The sequence below is a fragment of the Myotis myotis genome, unplaced genomic scaffold, assembly GCF_014108235.1.
Source record: "Myotis myotis isolate mMyoMyo1 unplaced genomic scaffold, mMyoMyo1.p scaffold_m19_p_14, whole genome shotgun sequence".
NCBI classification, from domain to species: Eukaryota; Metazoa; Chordata; class Mammalia; order Chiroptera; family Vespertilionidae; genus Myotis; species Myotis myotis.
This window is the reverse complement of record NW_023416318.1, coordinates 33,159,889-33,181,916: the sequence shown is the minus strand read 5'-3', so window position 1 is coordinate 33,181,916 and position 22,028 is coordinate 33,159,889. Positions and strand designations below refer to the sequence as shown.

Genomic DNA, 22,028 nt, shown 5'->3' with positions numbered 1-22,028 from the left:
CTGACACAAGGGCCCAAGTGCCAGAGGAATCCACAAGGAAAACAAAGCTTATTTTTAGAGAAATATTTTAAACCCGGTTTCAGCGAGTTTAGGAGTTTTCTTGTCTGCCTGAGTGAATATCTTCCCTTCTATTTCAGAGCTGCTCTCACCCCAGGGCACCAGCACGCCTATCTGACAGCTATTTCTGCACAGATGAAAATAATCGGGCTCCTTCCTCCTCCAACCAGAGAACTGTTTCTAAATATGTCCCTTTAGTCAGGCCCAGGAGGCCTGTCTCTGGCAGGTGTGCCCCGCAATAGGGTGGGTCAGGGGGTCCCTGCAGGCCTGGAGGCCTGTCTGCCACCCTCCCATCAGCCCTGTTCTGCCCACCGCCCTGCAGGAAGTGGATGACAGCCTGACCATCATTTCCGGGTTTTGAAAGCAGTTTGTAGCTTGAAAGAGGCCAGCTAAAAGGGGTTGCTTTTCCTCTGTAGGTGTTAACACCCTGACCCCCACATGGACACACTCCCATACACACAGACACCTCCAGACCCGAACATACAGCAACTCTGACAGGTTCTCCCTCACACCCCACAGACCCACACACCTACCCACACAGCATTAGCTACACAGACACAGCCACAGCTTCAGGCACACCCAAACCCACACCCACACCCACACACAGATCCACACATACACCTACACACAGTCAGCAACAGACACACCCAAGCTCACACCCATACTCACACACATAGATTTCCACACCCACCCATAGACTCACACACCGTATAGACATACATACTCCACACAGATCCACACACCCACAGACAGCCCCATACCACAGTACTCCCCCACGGAAACACCACACACCCAGGCCCCTGAGCACCTGCACGGGGTAATACTTACGAACATGTGCACACCCACCTTGACAGACAGGGGCCCATACACACACACATACACACACACACACACACACACACACACACACACACACGTCGCCCTCCATGTGGACACACACCCACAGGCCTCCCTCCATGCATGCAGACACCCTTAGACACATACACACTCACAGGCTTTCCAGGTCCAGCACAATCTGTCGGGAGAGGCTGGAAGAACACACCCAGGCCAGGGGTGGGACCCGGAGGTGCTGTGGCTTCCAGCAGCCCAGACCCCCACCCACCTCCTTCCCGCAGGGCTCCTCCTGGGCAGGCCTGTCCAACTGCCGGGCCTCCCTCCTCTCTGGCCCTCCCTCTGTTGCTCCCTCCCTCCCTGGCCTTGCCAGCAGCATGGAACTGGACCTGCCCTGGACGGCCACAGGGCTGCACATCTCCTGGAGTGCGAACAAGAAAAAACAAACCCAATTAAATAAGGTAGTAACAACGGAAAGTGGCTACAGGCCCCTGATGGAAGGCAAGACTGGCCTGGGCTTACCCTCTAGGGGCCGAGTCAGCTCCCACTAACTCGCAAGGCCAAGGAAGGGAAAGGGACCCAACTTCCACTTCCAAGGCAGTCACATCTGTCCCCACTCTGGTCACCACAAGCAAAACTGAAGAGGGAGCGCCTGGGGACAGTTCCCTTCCAGGTTCAAATGCACTCTAGCGGGCTTCCTGCCTGCACACACCCAGCCTGGGGATCTTAGGACTGAGCATTCTAGCGCAGGGCCAGACTTGCAGCCAAGAGCTATGCCTGTTAGTCCTGACCGCTTTGGGCCCTCCCAGGCCTGGCCCTTTCATCTGGGTTCCTGTGCTGCTGCAGAGCTCATAATCCTCCATCTATCCCCGTGGGTGGGTGCAGAGCTTTGGCCTTCTCAACAGTTATTTTGTGTGTCCCACCCCCCTTTTATGCACTCAGCAGTAGATTCAGACAGAGCGAGTGGGAGAAAATATGTCCACGCATGCATCCCTTCTCTGAAATCATTTAGAAGGTGGTACACACTAATTGGGTTGTTTAAAAAACACCTTCGTTTTCAAACAGCTGGTGGAAATGCCACCCTATCAGGGCATTCTAAACACACATTACGGGCTCATTTTCACAATTAACTACAAAAGAATTTTATCTTGAGTGAACACAGTTTTTGAGCCAGTCCGTTTTAGTTCCGCTCCCCAGCCTGTGATAGAAATCCTGGCTTGTCTTTACTTGCAATTTGTTATTTCTTGTTCCTTTAGTTTACACGAAAACTTTCCTAAGGGTGATCAAGCAATTGTAGAGAGTTTTGTTTGCTGTGAATTCCAGCCGCTGCAGAGACAATGACCTACATACCCTCCATTGATCTGTGGCAAGAGGAAATTTCTGAATGATCCCCCCTCTCCCCCCCAAAGCTTTCCACACTCCACTGGGTCTAAAATACAAAACATCAGATCTTAGCAGTTGGGCTTGCAAACAAACCAATTTTGAAAAATAAATGTGGCTTACCCCCAAAATTAGTCGAACATTCCAGTTGCTCAAAAGTACTTGTTTAAGGAAAATAAGTTTTGGAATGAAGTGGAAGCAAGGCCTTGGAAACGCAGCCTGGCCTAAACAGCACCACATTTTAGACTTTTCCTCCCCATTGCACATTCTTTATGGTGAAGAGGCCAGCGAGCCTGCAGGGTCCTTGCTGGAGAGCCCTCCTTGGCCTCGGGTTTCCCCTCCCCCACTGCTGAGGCCCTCAGCCAAGGGCCGGGCATCTGGGAGAACTTTGAAACTGTTCCTCATCCCCTTTGGCAGCGTGCGCCAAGCACCAAAACGCTCCAGCTAACACCAGTGCAATCATCGTTAACGTGAAACAGCTGCCTGAAGCCCGGTGGGGCCGGCATACTGCCCTCCCCCTGCACCCCCACCCCCTACCCCCCACCCCCGCAGCCGGCTCAGCTGTGAGACACAGAAGATCCGGCTGGCTATGCAGGGAGTGAGGGGATGCGGCTGGCTATGCAGGGAGAGAGAGTATTGGTTGATAGAGCCCAGCTGTTGTAGATAAGAAAACTAACTTGCTAAATCTCTTACCTACTTTGGAAAAAGTGTCTGAACTGTGTGGGGGTGGAGAAAGAGGAAGAAAAAACATGATTTATGAACCCGTTTTTAAAATTTTTAAAGTGATTTTAGGAAAAAAAGAACACCCCCCCAAAACCTAAGGTTTTGTTAAACTATGTTGAGAATCAGCAAACTGGTAGGTTTTTTCCTTCCTTTTCCCAGACACCTGGGTTGAATTTGCTTTCTGGCCACTGGGTCATCTCAGACACTAACCATTTGCATAAGGAACACGTGTGCTCTCACTCCCAGAGGAAGCTGTCCGCATAAACAAACATTACCCAGATATAAGTTTAACCTCTTTAATCTTCCCTCCTCTCTGGAGGACACAACCAGGCTTTCCAAAGTCCAGGAAAATCCCCGACCTAACCCCCCACACCACCAGTTTAGCACAGCCTGGCAAGACTGCCCTCCTTTCCCCGCGCAAGCAGTTTAGTTCCCTGGGCGTCCCAGCAGAAAAAAAAAAAAAATCTTCAGCTGCCACTGCAGACACGTGACCCACTTGATGACTCACGGGCAGGCCACGCCCCTTCAGGCCTCCCAGCCTGGCCTTGCCACCAGCCAACACTGGGATGCATCTTATTACCAAGAGGAACAGTTAACTAATGCCCTTGACAGTCCAAATAATCACTTTTTCAGCTAAATAATGTACTATAAAAAATATGGAGGGGCAGACTCTGCTAGCTCTCTAAATCCTAGCCCCCAACCCCTCTGAGACCTGAGCTAGGCCTGACAAAATGATGGGAAGCTAGATATATTCCCCTTTAAAAAAAAAAAAAAGCTACCTTACACGTGAATACCTTTTTTTCCCAAAAATTTTATTGGGGGAAAACTACAAAACATTTACAGTACAATGTTTACAGTCACAATCTGTAGTGAACTGATTCCCCAAAATATATTACAACTCAAGTTGACTTGTCTTGTTACATTCAAATACCTACTTCTGTCCAAGTAGTCCAGAGTACATACATACATAGTGCTCCACAACTGTACCTACGTACATACAAACTAAAGCTACTGCTCATTCACCTCACTGGCTGTCAGGAAAGCATTCCTGCCTTTCTACATGGGAAGAAAAATAGTACAAGTTTTGGAATTTTCTGTAATCAAACAAGGCATATTCATGTAATAACACACTATTACTTTAGCACTAAGAGGTGGCCTCTTCACTTTATCTATATAAAAAAAAAAAGTGGTAAAAATCTTTTCCTTTTGTGCAGTTGAACCCATCCTACATTCAAATTCTCTCAAGCACTAATAGACAAAATACTTATTTGGTTGAGGAAGATTTAAGGCTAGTTCTGGCCCTTCCAAAGGCACTGTGAGACTACCCCCCATTATTGCTACATGTCTGTATACGCAGAATATGTCACAGTAGAGCTGGTGGAATAAGCAAACAAAAACATCTTTTACTGGTTTATAAAGATGGAATGAGAAAAGCATGCCACATTTAAACCTGTCTGCAAAGTATGTGGTCACTTTTTCTTTATAGCTGGATGGGCTACAACCATTATACATTCTAAGAAAACTCTTAAACTACTTCCACAGCATGTAGATTTCTGTAAGGAAATCATTCAATCTTTCAAAATTTACGTAAACAAGTAAAGAAATTAATGAAATAAATATTACATACAATCTCTTAAATTAAGATTTTTTTTTACTCATTTACAATAAAATAACCATGTGAAGTTACAAAAGTCATATATTACTGTGAAAAGAACATACACTCCACATTTTGCCGATTAATAATGGCAATCATAATTTAACATAATAAAAGAATATATATCTATTGCTTTCCATCATACCTGATAAATACAGTATGAACAAAATTTTCAATGTATACTTTTCACAAGATAATAAATAAGTTAAATAGTTCTTTCATATTGAGTTGTGGTGCAGTGGTGCGAATCAACTCAAAACAGCTAAAAATTCAGCAGTTATTCCCCAACAACTACAAACTAAGCTCTGCCCAGGGCTTCCAGAGGGAGCAGACAAAATGGTTCTAAATTAAACATCCACTAAGTAAGTGGTGGCAATGTAACCAGTAACCCAGTATGAAACTTTGGAATGCAAAGGTCTTTTCTCCAGGCACACATCACTTGGTTAAAATACAAACAAATGAACCTATGAAACCTACTATATCAAGGCATGTTCTTGGCAAAAATATTAAATTTTAAAAGCTTACAGGTTTAACAAGGTGGTGGCTTGGCTGGTTTGTTTACACTGGTCTGAGACAAACACAATAAGGAACTTCTTTCAAGAGTTCCCACATCTGGACTGTAACTGTAACTAATGCTTTTCAAGTGAGGATATGGAATGGTGGTTGGTAGCTGCTGGTGCTGGCTTGATTTCTTTCCCTAAAGTCCCAAACTCCTCTGAGACCTAAAAAAAAAAGTTTAAGTGTTTGGTTTTTTTGTTCAATTCGCATCACAACTGCCCAAGTTGTGAATATTTTGTTCATCAATACAAAAAGTTCGTTGACTTTTTTTTTCTTTTCTCAACAAGAATGAAACTTGGTAATAATAATAATAATAGAAAACAAACAAGAGGAAACCGAAAGGGGAGGGGTGGGGGCCCCTCCTGGCACACAAGTTCGAGTCCAAGTGCTCGGTCCAGCCTGCAGTCTGCATGTGGCCTTTGCCACCCCCCACTCTCGTGTCCCCCTGCCCCTAGCTCAGGCGAGATGGCGGGGGAGGGGGGCACCCTCCTACAACCCCAGAACCGGCCGTGGCCATCCCTTCCTCCTCACTGGCGCCCTCTTGCCTCAGTCGTCGGAGATGGAGAGGCGGCTGAAGATGGGCAGGCGGCGGCCGGGGTCCAGGCTGGGGGACTCGGAGCCGCTGAGGCTACCGGAGCTCAGGGAGCCGCTCAAGTAGCTGTCGCGGTCCGACAGCGAGTCAGGGGGGCTGGGGGGCGCGTCGAACACGGGCGACTCGGACAGGCGGCGCGGCAGCTGGTAGCTGAAGGGCGGCGAGGGCGGCGCGGCGGCGCTGGCGGGGAGGGGCGCGCTGGGTGGCGCCGGGGGCTGCGCGGGGGGCACCAGGCCCTGCTGCTGCTGCTGCTGCTGCTGGCTGCGATAGTAGGCGGCGGCGGCCACGGCGGCGAAGTTGTGGGTCTGGATGGCGAGTGGCGTGATGAGGCTGGTCAGCTCGGGACCGAAGGTGAAGGCGTTGTTGGCGCAAGAGGCCGACGAGCAAGCGGCGCATGGAGCGCCGGGTGCCAGCAGGTCTTCGGCGCCGCCCGTACCGTACAGGAGGGCGGCCGCCGCCGCTGCCGCTGCCGCCGCGGAGGAACAACACGTCGGGGCGCCCGAGGGCGTGGAGGCCGCAGAGGTGGAGGAGCAGGATGAAGAGGACGAGGAGCAGGAGGAGGCCGAGGAGCAGGAGGGTGGCGGTGGTGTACGGGACGTGGGGCTGTCGAGCAGCAGCGGCGACTCGAGGCCCCCGGGGGGCTGGTGGTGGCCCGAGGGGAAGCCGGAGAAGCTGAGGCTGTGGTGCAGCTTGGGCCTCGGCTCCCGAGGGAAGCCCAGGTGCAGTGCGTCGCGCGCACTGAAGGTGCGCAAGTCCCCAGAGGTGCCCCCCGACGGCGCGGGCCTCCGCTCATCCGCGTTGTGGATGAAATGGCAGCGCGGCCCATAGGGGCAGAAGCCAATGGTGTGGAAGGTGCGGCACAGCTCCGTCTTGTACTTGGGGTGGCGGGTCAGGCTGCGCAGCTCGTGGAAGCCGTGTGCGAACTGGCACTTCTCGCCGTACTTGCACGTGCCACTCTCCTCGAAGGGCCGGCACAGCTCAGTTTTGTAGCGAGTAGAATTGATCTGGGAGCCGCCGCCCCCCTTCTGCTGCTGCTGCAGGTGCAGAAGGTGCTGGCTGCGTTCGCCGTTCTCGCTGAACGAGCGGTCCCGGAATTTGTTCTCCTTGTTGAGCAGGGCTGTGCCGCCGCCCCCCGACGGCTCCTTGAGGGTGCCGTAGGAGGCCGGGCTTCCCGCCACCCCGCCGCCGCAGCTGCTGCCGTTAGGCGCGCCCGGGAACTTGGGCGAGCAGCTGCCGGGGTTAGGCGCGGGGTGGGCGAGCGCGTGCAGGTTGCTGGCCGAGTGCCGTCGGAGGAAGCCCGGCGCAAAGCCCGAGCTGGGGGCGGCGGCCACGGGCGTTCCCACCGCCTTCTTGTCCAGCATGTTGTTCAGATTGAGGTTGGCCAGGGATTTCTCCGTCTGCCAAAAGGAGAGCGGGGAAGGGATCAAAAAGGGTCAAGGAGGGAAGAGTTGGGGCGAGTTGCAGAGTAACTGCCAGTCTTCTGGTTCTTTTTTCTTTTCGCGGATTTCGACTCGGCCCCCACCCTCCACCCATACACGCGAAAAAGTTCGCGCTGGTAGGAGCCGGACTCCCACTTCAGGCCGTGCTGGGTTTCGACATGTGATCCTCAGCCCGTGGGCCGCTGGCTTGGGCGGCGCAAACTCAGTCCGGGAAGCCCCGGGTAGCGTGGCCGCGGTCGGCCGGGGAGAAACTAAACAGCTACAGCCGCTCCCTCCTGCCCTTCCTCCCTCCCTGCTCCGTCTCCCTGCCCATGAGGCACCAACCAGCACGACTACTACAAACTTCGGGATTTTTCCCCCCCAACCCCCAAAAAGTCAAGGTGGGGAGGGGCTCCCCAAAAGCCGAGGACAGAAGGCAAAGTCTGAAAACTCGAAGGGCTTCCTGCTTGCCCGCCTTCTTCTCTCCTTGCTCCCCCGCGTACCTTGCACAAGAAGTCGATATCGTAGAAGGCGGGCAGAAGTGTGGTCGACATGTTTCTGAATCCTGTAATGGTCCGAGTTGCAGGCTGGGAGGTCCGGCGGAACCTACGGAGCAGCGCAGCCGGGCTGGAGCCACGACGAATAACGGGAGAGGGGCGGGGGAGGGACCAAAAGTTGGCAAGGAGCGAGAAAGGAGGGAGAGGAAGAAGCGTGGACTGGTTTGAGGATGCCCAGGAGTGCTGCGTGGGGGAAAAGGAGAGAAGCAAAGAGCGCTTCTCCGCGCCCCGGGGTGCCCAGCCCGCCCCCCCGCGCGGAGCCGACGGCAGCTCGCGGACTGCTGGAACTCGGGGGCAGGCGAGCTCGCGCCCTTATAAAGCCGTGGCCCGGGGGGGGGCGGGGACAGGCTCACCCCGCTGGGGTCTCCAGGCAACAGGCTGCCCGCCGGCCAGCAGACGTCAGAGGCCTTTCCGGCCTCCCATTGGCCGCCGCCAATTTTTTTCCTCCTCGGGAGGGGCGAGGCTTCGGGGCGGGGCAGGCGGCGGCGGCGCCCGGGGTGGCTCGGGAGCTCGGCCTAGATGGGTGCTGCTGCTGGGCGGTGGGGAGATGTGGCTTTCCTCCCCTGGGGCTGCACTGTTCAAAAGCCCCAGCACGTTGAACGTGGCTGGGGCTTTGCAGTCCTGGACGGGTCTTTCCCCGCCCGATCCTGCTGGCGAAATTGCGTTGCTTTTATCTCCCACCCAGGGTTTAATACTGGGCGCGGGAATTGCAAAATGCAAAAATACTGCAACCGTCGGCGCGGCCCGGCTGGTTTGTCAAGGGTGCTGTGGCCCGGGGGAGGCGCGTTGGGGTGTGGGCTCAGGGCCTAAGTCTGGTGGGTGGAGGCTTCGTTCCCACTGCACGTGGAGACCCGGTGGGGGTGGGGGTGGGGGTGGGGGTGGGGGCGGGAGCAGCCACGCGGGCGGCAGCGGGCGACTGCCGCGGCAGTCTCGCCGGGAGGAGCCTGGGCCGGTTTCTCCGCCCCGCTCCCCGCCCAGGCTGCAGTAAACAGGGCCTGAACGCCCGGGCAGGGCCGAGAGTCTGAGGACAAGGCGCTGGCTTTGCTAATCACATCACAAGACCTTGAGCCAGGGCCAAAGTCGCGGAGTGGCGCGGGGCGTCCCGGGCGGGGGAGTCTACTGTGAGGACGGGAGGAAAGGCAGGCAGAGCCGCATAGGCATGGAGGCGACTTCCCGCCACCCTGTTTGTCTCCTGGTCAGTCCGGCCTTTCCCAGACCTCCCGGGGGTTGGGGTGTAGCTGCCAGCCAAGCTCCCCGCCCGCCGAAGCCTTGGCCTGGCGCACCCTCCAAGCCCTCCCTGGCCACTGGGGGAGCCGCGCCCCGCCTTAGCTCGTCGTGGGCCCCAGGCTCTGGCTAAAGCTTCCCTCGGCCAGGCAGGGCTGGGCACCGAGGACTCGGATGATGGACTCGTCCCCATTTCCTCTCGCCAGCCCCACACCCCTAAAGCCTGTGCCGGGGAAATGTTCTGCCTCCGGGTACGGGGCAGACACCCCCTCTAGCGCCCAGTGAGGCTAAAGCCGCAGGCAGTCCCACTAGGGCAGATAAGAGTCTGTTGCAGGACACTTGCCACTTCCTACCTATAATTATGCTGCCAAAAAGCTGGAGCTGGGCCCATGATTTTGCACACCTGGCAGCCTAGGCTGCAACTGGGCTTAAGTTGGAAGTCAAGGAAGAAAGCTCCCTGACCCACAACCCCTTCCCGAATTGATCTTATTTCGCATGTTTTCTGCCCTCATTTCCATTCGGTGCTCATTTCCTCTCTCAGCTAACCTGGGAGGGAAATGATTCCTTAGAGTTCAGCTTGAATGCAGTACCCAGTGCTGCACTTCCTCTACACCTACCCAGGGAACTAGAGTCTGGGTAGGGCAAAAACTTTAGGATCAGAAACTTAGGGCTTGAAGTTCAGACCCTGCCCCTTCCAAGCCATGTGGTTTTAGGCAAATCACATGATTTTTGTATACCAAGGACTCTTTGGTACTTAAGTTTTCTGGTGAAACTAAGAATTCCTGCTTTACTCATTTCTCATTTACTCATTTGTCAAGGTGCAAATGAGTTGTTAAAGGTGTTTAAAAGTTAAGTAAAATCCATCCTATTAAAAGCAAATTTACATAGCATAAAAACGGAGGAAGCCAGGCCCCTGGACTATGGCCAGATGGCTAGCGGTGGGCAGAATCATGCATGCAGAAATAGGGGCACCAAATTTTAGACTCGAGGATAGTGCCCTCAGAACAGGTGACTGCTTCATTCTTTTTTACATATAGAGGCCCGGTGCACAAAATTTGTGCATGGGTAGGGTCCCTAGGCCTGGCAGGCCATCAGGACTGATTGGGCCTTCCAGCTGCCAACTGGGGTCTCCCTTCCCCAGCTGCCTGCCAGGGCCTTCCTTCATTCCATGCCGCCCCCTGGTGGTCAGCACACGTCATAGTGAGCGATTGAACTCCCGAGGGGACTCCTTGCATATTAGCATTTTATATATATAATCTTTATTGTTTAAAGTATTACATATGTCCCCCTTTCCCCCCATTGACCTCTTCTAGCCTCCCCCGCACCACCCCCTCCCCCCGCCTTTACCACACTATTGCCTTTGGGTGACTGTTTCATTCTTATGACTGACCCAGCCTTCCCTGGCCCCTAGATAGAGCTGGCTTTGCTAATCACATCACAAAGTAGTGCTGCTGCTGACGCTCCTAGAACCCTGGCTGTTCTGTTTTGTTCTTTGTTGAAATAACCCCAAAGACAACAATTTGACGGTGGCCCTGACAGTAGGGTATTCTACAGTTTCCCTGGGAATCAGGAAAGTGTAGGATAGCCATTTCCCTAGCCACTGGTATTGGAGGTGAGCAACAGGATTTCAGATACAAAACCAGTGACACATCTGTCCCTCCTGTCCTTCCAGGCTGTCCACAACCAGCCAAGATCAAATCCTAGGGTAATTCTGCCTAGTCAACAGCTATGTAAACACCCACTTTGCAGGCTTGGTAGAAGGATTCTGTAGATAACATATAAACATGCTATAGTTCATGCTTTGGTACAGAGTCCCTGCTGGTGTAAAACATTTTTTTTATTATGCAACTGCTTGTATTTCATTTTAAATGGAGAAAAAAAGGGAATGCTTGACTTTGCTGGGGCCAGTTTCATAATATTCTACCATGGTTATCAGCACATCATGCCAACAATTCCCTGACTTCTCACCAGCCAGGCCTTCTCAGAACAAAAGAAATATTAGGTTGGCAACCTCCCATCAAGTGTACGTGAGTCACACAGATGCCTAACCAGGAAATTAATTTAGGATCACAAAAAAACACACACCACACTTTGAGCTGAATGGTGCAAAACCAGCAAAGGAATCGCCTATTCTCGCTAAGACAAAACTTTGGACACTAAGTCAACTTTTCTCCCTCCCTAAAGAGCCATTTCTTTATACTTCTAGTGTGGCTGTATTTTTAGTGTTAGGTGGTTTTCTTTCAGAGAGAGACAAATTATACCTGAAATAAAAGCCTTTCTGCAGTAGGAAATGACCATATCAAACTCTCTCTTCTCTAAACTGCCTCTTCAGACCCTCAAACATCAATAATATAATTCTAAGAGACTGCTCACCTGAAAAGTATTTTAAAATATTTACAGATCCTAAAAGCTGGGCCAGGTTTATGTACGATTGCTGAAATGGCTTTTTCAGATAACTAGGATGAAAAATGAATGTGGATGAGGCTATGACCCATCCAAGCTACGAATTTCAAGATAACTGCCTGAGGGTTACAGTTACTCTGAGATAAATTAAAAATGGCAAGTCAATGAAAAACAGGACCAGCAGCAAAATGTATGCAAGAGTGACACCTGCTGGGAGTCTGAGGAAGAAAACCCTTAGGCTTGCTAGATTCAATCACTGAAATGGATCAATGTATTTTCTGGCTCCTAAATAAGAAACCCTTTGTTATTGTCACTAAGAAAATGATAGTAAACAGTGTAGGCATCAAATACACCATTTATTCTGGCTCTCCTTTCCCCAGGTTCCTTCTAACAGCCAAGAGGCTATGCTTTCACTGGGCAGCTAAATCAGGTATCCTAGTATTAGCACAAACACCTTTTTCTGGGGTAGGAGCTCTCAATGGCTCTTTTAATAATTAGAATGGCATGTGTAGGTCACTCAGGACTCACACATGCGGGCAATAATGAAAACCATATTTGTATGAAGTTGATCCTTAATACTCTCAGGATCCATCCAACATTTGGAACATATTTCTGCTTTAGCTAAAATGGAATAAAGTTTAGAATTCTGACCAAATGGGCCGTTTGCCAACGAATCCAGCTCCTACATCCAGCCAAAAAAAAAAGGGGGGGGAGGTGGGAATCATGTGTCAAAACCCAATTCTAAGCAGTCAATTCACAGAAAATGCAGGCTGGCTATGGCTGGACATTAGAGGTCCTGGGGGGGATGAAAAAGACTAATTCAGGCCCACAGGTGGCCTGCACCTGGGAACAGAGCAAATATTCAACGAGGTAGCCTCACTTCCTACAGTAGCTGCAATAAACCAGGCTGCCTTGAATGAGTGAACTGATGAAAAACTCCTCTGTAGAAAGACTGGACTCACAGAAGTCGGGGAGGTATGAAGGGCAAAAAAAAAAAAAAAAGTGAATTTATGTTCAACATATTTCCTGCAGGTTTAGTGGGGACTAATCCACCTTTACCCCACCCCGCCCCCCCTCACCCTCCAGCAAGTCTTCTTTCTTCAACAAGCCATTTCTGTTCCTGGAAGAGTTAACTGATTTGCTTCTGCTGGAGAGTCAGCAGCACTGGGAACTAGGGTGTTTTCCCCTTCCTTTCCTTCCAAAAAGGCCAGCAGCCTCAGGCAAGCCAAGGTCCTTTCCTCCTGAATGCGCAGTCTCGTGAACTCCACTGTCTTCAGGAACGCAGCAGGTGGTGGCAGCTCTTTCAAGAGCTGGGAAAGGAGGTGGCACTGCTCTGACGCTGTCCTTTGAAGATGACAGAGCCTCTCAGGGCTCAGGGGATGCCAGCTGGACTTGGAGAGGAGATGGTAGAGGTTCTTGTAGAGGTATTTCACAAAGATCAGGGTCTCAGCCCAAAAGTTGATTTCTGCTTTTTCAAACAGGTAGTCTTCTTCCACCTAAATCAAATGAAAAGCCAAAAGTCAACCTTACAGGGGATGCTTGCAAACCCCAGTCCAGATCAGCGTCCTACCAGGTGCAGAAGAGGCGTGTCCCCTCCCCCACCGGCGAGAGGGCCCACGCTGGCCTGTCAACACCAGCTACACACACCACTTGCAGCCTTGAAGGTCACCTTCTATTTTCACTCGTCGTACTTCTCTACCGGAGAGGAATTTTTTCCTTCAGACTTAACATGACCTTTGATAAAGATGTGTTTGTGGTTCCAAGCCAAGATATTTTGGGGGCCTGGTGCTGAAAAGGGGACCTGGATATGGGGGTGGGCCCTACACATAAAGGTGCATCTAGAAACCAGAGAGGAGGGAGGAAGGGAACTCTCGGCAGCAGAACAAAGAGCAAACTACCAAACACGAGACACTACCTAGTCTCTGAGTATGAAATTAAATTTTTATAATGTCGGGTATTTTCAAGGCCATTTTATCACAGACACTTTATCTTGTTTCTCAATTTCCCATCAACAAGCTGCTTTTGAACTCTCAGCCTGCTGGTGATGCCAAGAAGGCCATCTGAGTCAGACACTGTGGCTAGGAAGTTGTGAAGATGCTTTTGCTGCTTGTCTTAGTCTTGGTTTTCCTGTATGTGGACTAGTCCCCCGCCTGAAGGGGCTAATAGTTTTCTTCAATTAGCAAATACCCTGGAAGGACCCCGATTCTCTGGAAATGTTTCACCTTCAGACCTCACCACATGGAGCCTCTGGCTCCTCCATTGTTGACTAATACAATTCTCCATAATTCAACTCTCAACTTCCAAGGAGCCTCTTTTAAAAAAGTCCTCTCTCCCCATAGACCCGAACCCCAAAAGCCAGCACGAGAGCTGCCCCAGCAGTGCCCAGCAGGCTGCCATGGTCATCTGGAAAGTTTCTGAGCATTCAGAAGCACGTTTCAGCAGTCGTGTTAGGCCGCGTTAACCTGTAAGTGCTGTATCCTGTGGGTTTAGGACACTCCCACCTCACCTCCACTTCCCCAAGACCCCAGGACTACCTGATGCTCGCTCTCCACACAGACCATGAGGTCATCGCCCTCTCCCAACAGCCATCCCAGCAGGACTGGGAGTGCAGGAGCTAGCTGGTTCCACTGCTGGAGCAGGTCACACAGCACAACCAGGGCCATATCCAGTGCGATGGAGGCATCCACCTGGCAGAAGGCAAATTCTGTGGAAACAAGAGAGGTGAGAAATGAGTGTGCTGCTCAGGGCCAACCCCGGGAGGCTCTGTGGGATTCTGGGGACATGAAGGGCCTCAGGTAACAACACCAATGCCACCAGCCTGGCAGGGAGGCTGGTGGGATAGGCTCACTAAAGATTGTCAACCCTCTTCTGGGTCCTGCTGTCTACACAGCTAGTCTCTCAGTGTGGACAGGAGCAAGCACACCTGTAGGACTAGACGTTTAGCTCCCCTTAGCCTGCTTAGTGTAACTGGAAGGTTATCAGGAAAGCTTCCCACCCAGTGTCCCCTCTGCAGGCCTGCCACATGCCCAAATTCCATTGGTTTGCTCCTTTCTACAGCAGCAAATCCCACTGGGTACATACACAGAGAACCTCTAACATCTTAGAGCAGGGAATCAGAGAACTTGTTCTTAAAAGGCCAGTGTGTGTGTGTGTGTGTGTGTGTGTGTGTGTGTATAAAATATCTCACCCAAGGATATTTTTCCAACTAATTTTTTTTTTTTTTTAGAGAGAGAGAGTGAAAGAGAGAGAGAAATGTCGATATGAGAGAAATTCATTGATTGGTTGCTTCCTGCATGAGCCCCAACCAGGGCCCGGGCTGGGGAGGAGCCTGCAACCAAGGTATGTGCCCTTGACCAGAATCGAACCAGGGACCCTTCGGTCCCTAGGCTGTCGCTCTAATCACTGAGCCAAACCAGCTAGGGCCAGACAGTAAATATTTCACACTGTCACAACTACTCAATTTTGCTGAAAGTAGCCATAGACAATATGTAAACAAATGGTTGTGGCTGTGTTCCAATAAAACTTTATGTCCCAATAAAATTTGAATTTCATGTAATGTTCATGTCACAAAATATTCTTCTTTTGATTTTCCCCAACCATCTAAAAATGCAAAAACTATTGTGTTACAGTTCACAAGCTGTACAACAGCAGGTGGTGGGCTGGGATTAGCTCAGATTTTGCTGGCTGGTCTCATAGTGACTTCGTCTTTCAGACACTCGTCTTCCTTGCTGGCTGGGTAAAGGCTGTTGAAAGAGGAAGTGGATGCCTTGGGGAAACCATTGCTTACTTCACCATCTTGCCTGAGATTCCTAAATATGGGTTTGAAGGGAGGCTCAGGGTGTTGACACTTCCACAAACAACCTTGCCCCTTCTACCCCCAACCTGGAGGAGGTCTGAAACATGGGACTGGAACCCCACCACCCAATGAACCTCTGTAGATCCATCCATGCACCGGTGCATGTCTTTCAATAACACACTTTTGTTGAGACCTTGTCTTTCCCAAATCCACATTTCCAGCTCCAGCTCACAGACCATTTGGCCTCACATTTCCAATTCCAGCCCACAGCTCATTTGGCTCAGCGTCTGGAATGGAAGGCCGAGTTCCCCATGGTGTAGGACCAGCCTGAAACCTATTATGAGAGCCTATCATGTGCTGGGTCCTGACTAAGTACTGTCTCTCCAGTCCTTCAACATCCTATGGGTTGGGTATGACCATACTTCACAGGTGAGGAATCCAGGGCTCAGACAGGTTAATACACTGTGACTGTGTATAGTTACAGAGCTTTACCAGTAAGTGGCTATAAAAAAAAAAATGAAATGGACAAGTTTCATGGTGTATGCAGAACATGGATTTGGAGATTAGCAAAACATTCCAGAGATCTCACCGTCTCTATGGTGAGATAAGCAGGGCCAGGATTACTTAGAGCACTTGGAGCAGCACCTTGACTCAGGAAGCAGCCAAGGGACTGATGTTACCACCTTCAGAGCCTCGACTCAACCCCCAGGACACCTTTCCCTTAGTGCCCCTGCTCCCCAGACAGCTGGCTCTGCAGCCCGGAACCAGGAGTTAAACTGGGAAACAGAAATAGAGGTGTGTATGAAGGTGCATTCTGGCTGTAAGTCTGAGCCAGGTGTTGACCCAGCCTTCACCTATAATACAATCCCTGTTTTTAGCTCTACCTATAGTTCTCACCTGGTTTAGAACTTGTTTGGGGAGGAGGTAGAATTAATTGGCATCTTTCAAACCTCAGAATTAAACAGTCACATGAAGAGCAGTACCAGATTAAACACAGAGCAGGTGCTCAGAACATTCCAGTTTATGGCTCTGAGATCCTGCGCCTCAGGCTGGCCCTGGGCAGCTGGGGGGCTGAGGGGACCGGGGGACTCTGGAGGTGGGTGCACAGAGTGGCCGGGTCCTGGTGGGGCTGAGGGGACTGGACGCCACCATCTGTGGCTGTGGGCACTGCCATCTTTGAGGGCATGGTAGTCAATCTGCATATTCCCTCCTTATTGGCTGTGGGCACCGCCATCTTTGAGGGCATGGCAGTCAATTCACATATTCCCTCCATATTGGCTGTGGGCACCACCATCTTTGAGGGCATGGTAGTCAATTTGCATATTCCCTCCTTATTGGCTGTGGGCGCCGCCATCTTTGAGGGTGTGGCAGTCAATTAGCATATTCCCCCCTTATTGGCTGTGGGCACTGCCATCTTTATGACGGTGTGAGGGTCAATTAGCATATTCCCTCTTTATTAGATAGGATAACAAACACTTTCCTTCTATTGAACCCTAATTGCTCCCACCACCTTGAGGGAAGTATCCCTAGTGAACAAATGAGGAAGCTATGCACATAACGGTTCGGTAAACAGGTCCAGTCCACACAGTCAGTAATGGTGGCACTGGGTCAAGTTGACCTGGGTGCACAGGCTGCCCCTAACCTGCAGGGAGGCAATGGAGAAACACTCCCTGGACCCTATAGAGATGAAGTCAGACTTGGTTTTATCACTTTTAGTCATTTAAAAAGCTCCCAGCTGAGGGCTATGTTTTGAGGGGGGGAAAGGTAAAAGTTATAAGTCCTAGGTATTGTGGCACCAGCAGCAGGTCAGCTTATCTTGAAAGCTTTCTAGAAGATCTGCCCTCTGACTCCTTCTTTTTTATTGTCTCCTTAAGGCAAGGGCTGAAAGCCCCACAGGGGAGACAACACTTTCACGTACCAGCAAAATCAGTGCCTGCAGCTCAGGTAACCCTGCTATTAGGTCCATCAAGGACACGTGCAGCTGACCAGATATGCCACAAGGAAGGCCAGACAGCACACCTGCCAGGACAGAGATCATCCCTCCTGCACCATTTGGCCATGAATCATGCTTAGGCAGTGGCAGGAGAGTGATAGGAGTAACAGAGGTACAAGAGGAGAAGTGGTGCATTGGCTGAAAGTGGATCCAGATGGAATTATAACCAGCCAAACACCAACCCTGCAAGATGAGGAGGAAAGGGGAAGGAAAGCTGGGAAGGGGGTGGGAAGATGATTAGTTGGATTTAAGTCTCGTGTTCAAGGGGCCAGATTCATCCCATCACATTCCCTCTTTTACTACCTTGTCCTGGACTAAGACAGCTCAGCCAGAACAGTCCAGATCCCCTTCACAAGGAGGTTGAAGAGTAAGGAGAGAAATTTTTCAACCAACTATGAAGGCCAGCTGGGCTTTCATAGGCTCGCTGGTCCATCAAGGAAATAAGAAAGCAAGTGACTAAGCAATAAGTGTGTCTGAAGAACCTGTTGTGTGTCCAGAACAGCCAAACAATTTAGAAAAATGTAACAAAACTAGGAGATTCACAATTCCAGATTTCAAAACTTACAAAGCTGCAATTATCAAGACAGTGTGGTAGTGGCATAAGGATAGACATACAGATCAATGGAATAGAACTGAGTGCCTAGAATTAGACCCTCACACTTATGGTCAATCAATTTTTGACAAGGGTGCCCAAAAACCATTAATTGGGGAGAAAGAATAGTCCTTTCAACCAGTGAGCTGAGACAACTGGATATCCACATGCAAAAGAATGAAACTGGACCCCTACCTCACAACATACAAAAAAATTAACTCAAACTGTATCAAAGATTGAGATTTAAGAGCGAAAACTATTAAACTCATAGAAGAAAACACAGGAGTAAAGCTTTGTGATCTTGTATTATTAGGCAATGGTTTCTTAAATATGACAGTAAAAGTACAAGCAACAAAAGAAAAGTTAGACTTTATAAAAACTGAAAACTTTTGTGTTTCAATGAATATCATTAAGAAAGTGAAAAGATAACTCATAGACTTGGAGAAAATATTTGCAAATCCTATATGTGACAAGGGTCTTGGATCTAGACCAGCCGTGGGCAAACTACGGCCCGCGGGCTGGATCCGGCCCATTTGAAATGAATAAAACTAAAAAAAAAAAAGACTGTACCCTTTTATGTAACGATGTTTACTTTGAATTTATATTAGTTCACACAAACACTCCATCCATGCTTTTGTTCCGGCCCTCCGGTCCAGTTTAAGAACCCATTGTGGCCCTCGAGTCAAAAAGTTTGCCCACCCCTGATCTAGACTATACAAAGAATTCTTAAAACCCAATAATAAAAAGAAAAATAACCCAACTAAAACATGTGCAAGAGATCTTAATCGATGTTTCTCCGGAGAAGATATACAAATGACCGATAAGCACATGAAAAGATGCTTAGCATCATTAACTATCAGGAAAATGCAAATCAAAACTACTGGGATAACTATAATAAAAAAGACAGGTAATAAGTTTTGGTGAAGATGTGAAGAAACTGGAACTCTCATGCAGTGCTGGTAGCAATGTAAAATGGTGCACCCATTTTGGAAAGTCTCAAAGTTTCTCCCACTTTTAGGGATACAACTCAGAGAAATAAAAAACATAGTCCAAAGAAAAACTTGTACATGAATGTTCAGAGCAGCATTGTTAATTGGAAATGACCAAAATATCCACCAACCAATGAATGGATAAATAAGATGTGTTACAGCCATACAATGGAATATTATTCAGCCATAAAGGAATGAAGTACTTGTAAATGCTACAACCAGATGAGTCTTGAAAACATTATGCTAAGTGAAAGAAGTCAGATTCAAACAAACACATATTGTACAATTCCACTTATATTATATGAAATGTCCAGAATAGGCAAATCATAGAGACAAAAAAACAGGTTAGTGGTTGCCAGGGGTTGGAGAATGGGAAAAAGAGGACTGTCTACTGATAGATACAGTGTTTCATTTTGGATTAATGAACATATCCTGGAATTAGATAGTGGTGAAGGTTGCACAACCTTATGAATATATGACAATTTGTACATATGTACACTTGAATATGGTATATTTTATGGTATGTGAATTACATCTGGGCTGGGGGCATAGAGAGTATGGAAAGCTGAAAAAATGGTCTCCTAAAAGATATCCATGTCATGTCCCCAGGACCTATGAGATTACCTTACTTGGAAAAGAGGTCTTTGCAGGTGTGATTAAGTTGATGACAGTGAGATGAGGAGATAATCTTGTGTGATCTGGGTGGACCCTAAATGCCATCACAAATGTTCTATTGACCGAGACAGAGCGAGGTTTGACACCAGACACACAGAGAAGGCGATGTGAAGACAAGGACAGAGGTTGGAGTGACAAAAGCAAAGAAATGCCGACAGCCTCCAGGAGCTGGAAGAGGCGGGACTGGATTGTTCCCCAGAGCCTCCAGAGGGAGTGTGGCCCTGCTGACACCTTCATTTCCGACTTCTGTCCCCCACCCCCCACCAGCTGTGAGACAATACACTGCTGTTATTTTAAACCATCAAGTTTGTGGCAGTTTGTTACAGCAGCCACAGGAAACTAATACAGGGGGAATGAAGGGTAAATGCTAAAGGGTGTGCTGTTTCTTTTCAGAGTGATGAGAATGTCCTAAAATTGATTGTGTTGATGGTTGCATAACTCTCTGAATATGCTAACCATTGAATTGTACTCTTTAAATGGGTGACTTATATGGTATGTATATGGTATATCTTAGTAAAGCTGTTATCTATAATAATAAAAGCATAATATGCTAATTATACTGGACGACCTTCCAGACGACCTTCCGGATTAAGCCACGGTGCTGTGGGGCCAAGGCAGAGGCAGCGACCGTGGCTGTAGGGTCCAAGCCCCTTGCACGAATTTCGTGCATCAGGCCTCTAGTAATAAAATAAAAAAACCCCACTCTGTGACCAAGTTCCTTCCAGTTGCTGGGAGGAAGCCTGACCACAGTGCTTGCCTTGAAAGAGCTCACAGTCTACCTGAATCTAGACACACACACACACACACACACACACACACACACACACACACACACACTCCCCCTAACTGATTTAGAAAAATGAATGTAGACAACGTGAATGAAAACAAATAAGCAACTTAATAAGAGTAAAAAGTATGCACTTTTTTAAAAAAGAATTGGGTAGCTTTCTTCTTTTTCAATTCTCTGACATGTTTTTAAAAATCTATTAGAGAGAGAGAGAGAGAGAGAGAGAGAGAGAGAGAGAGAGAGAGAGAGAGGCATCAATTTGTTGTTCCACATATTCATTGATTGGTTGATTCTTGCATGTGCCCTGACTGGGGATCGAACACACAACCTTAGTGTATTGGGATGACGCTCTAACCAACTGAGCTACCCAGCTAGGGCAAAGTGTGCACTTCTTATTCAGTAGGGTCATACTTCACCAAAAAGGGGTTGATAAATTAAATTAAATTTAGCTGGTTAAATTAAAGCTCAAAGCTTATACAAATACTTGCATTTTGTTCACTTCCAACCACACCAAAGATTAAGAAATGGATTCAAACAAATATTACCCTCAGGCAACAAGGCCTGTGAAAAAGACCTGGTTCTCCCAGGGGCTTTTGGCTTGGGGAGGTGGGGAGTGGCAACCACCAGCTGCTGAAAGTTTCAGGGTACTGCAGTGATACCAGTTTTGTGTGCAACTCACCGTCCTGCTGCTTGTGGCTCCCTCCCAAGCTTAGCGGGACGGGGTGAGGTGCACGTGGGCTTCACCCTGGTCCCTGGGGCCCTGGCATGTGAAGGGGCAACAGGGTGAGGAATGAGCTGAGTCCAGAGCACAGATGTTCTGAACAACAGTGTCTGGGCCACACTTGGCATTCCCTCTGTTTAGCAGGGATTCCTTTGACCTGAACTGTGTTAGGCCTCTCCTGTGCAAGGTACAGAGTCAGCCCCCCCTCCAAGTGAGCCCTGCCCTTTCCAGCACCTCCCCTGCACTCTGCCTGCTCCTTGGTGGTTCCACTGGCCTCCATGTGTTTATCACCTGCACCTCTTCCTGTAAGGTAAGTGCCTTGTGCTTTTTTCCTCTTTATAGGGTCACTTACCCCAAAACACTCCTCCTGGAAGGGGCAATGTAGCCCTCTCTCTCCATCTCCCTGACCCTGCCAAGTGAGCTGTGAAGGCAGGCAAAAGAGCCTTTGGCGGAGGTGGGGTACAATGAGGATGCCTACACACGGGGGACATCCTGTGGTGGGGGTGCCTGGGCAACATGACACCCCTTTTCCATCATCCTCCTCTCCCCTGCCTGGGCAGAGTTTATTCAATGGGTCTGCAGACACATTCCACATTCCTCAGCGATGAGCTCGGATCCTGCAATTTCTCTTTCCCTTTCTTTGAAGTCACTCCAGTTTTCTTTAGCTTATTTCACTACTGGAACTTCTTTCTCTTTCTTTACAGGGGACTCTCAGCCTGAGCTTAAAGACTGACTAGCTCCTTTTGAGTTCTTCCTGAAGCTTCTCTGGCCCTTACTCCTCCTGGCCCCCCACTCCCAAACTCACACCTTTTAGCTTATTCAGGGCTTGGGGTGGGAGAGAGGAAGAAACCAAATTATTGATTCATTTCAGCAGAGCTGTCATGCTAAGCTCCCTGAGGATGTGATCAGTCCAGGGTCAGGACACAGAACAGAGCCTCAATGGGGGCTGCCTAGCTCCCCCAACACACTGTGGGCTATAGAAGGTCATGGTGCAGATGGTCCTGAAGTATAACTGAACACTAGACATTTGAAATCATACAAGTCCAAGAAGATCACTTTTCTCTCCTGAGGGCTTTCC

The 22,028-nt window shown here is 49.4% G+C and overlaps 2 protein-coding genes across 6 annotated transcripts in view; both read right to left on the bottom strand.

Moving 5' to 3' along the window:
• Positions 1–3,782: 3,782 nt before the first annotated feature.
• On the bottom strand, positions 3,783–8,072 carry ZFP36L2 (ZFP36 ring finger protein like 2). Of its 2 annotated transcripts, XR_004971856.1 has the most exons (3): positions 7,717–8,072; positions 5,171–7,192; positions 3,783–4,047 (listed from the first exon to the last, which is right to left on the bottom strand). XR_004971856.1 is itself a non-coding variant. In XM_036334728.1 (2 exons), exons 1-2 carry the CDS (start codon positions 7,765–7,767, stop codon positions 5,750–5,752), a joined length of 1,494 nt encoding a protein of 497 aa, XP_036190621.1. In that variant the 5' UTR covers positions 7,768–8,072; the 3' UTR covers positions 3,783–5,749. The 2 variants fall into 2 exon arrangements, 1 of the variants encoding a protein (XP_036190621.1); XM_036334728.1 differs by having other exon boundaries at positions 3,783–7,192.
• A 2,261-nt stretch (positions 8,073–10,333) lies between these two features.
• The window catches only part of THADA (THADA armadillo repeat containing), a 299,278-nt gene continuing 287,583 nt past the window's right edge, over positions 10,334–22,028 (bottom strand). For all 4 annotated transcript variants that reach the window (XM_036334726.1, XM_036334724.1, XM_036334722.1 and 1 more), the window contains 2 exons: positions 13,932–14,101; positions 10,334–12,893 (listed from right to left, as the gene is read on the bottom strand). In XM_036334726.1, the coding sequence (XP_036190619.1) occupies positions 12,498–12,893; positions 13,932–14,101 (566 nt within the window). In that variant the 3' untranslated portion in view covers positions 10,334–12,497. The remainder of the gene's footprint in view (positions 12,894–13,931; positions 14,102–22,028) is intronic.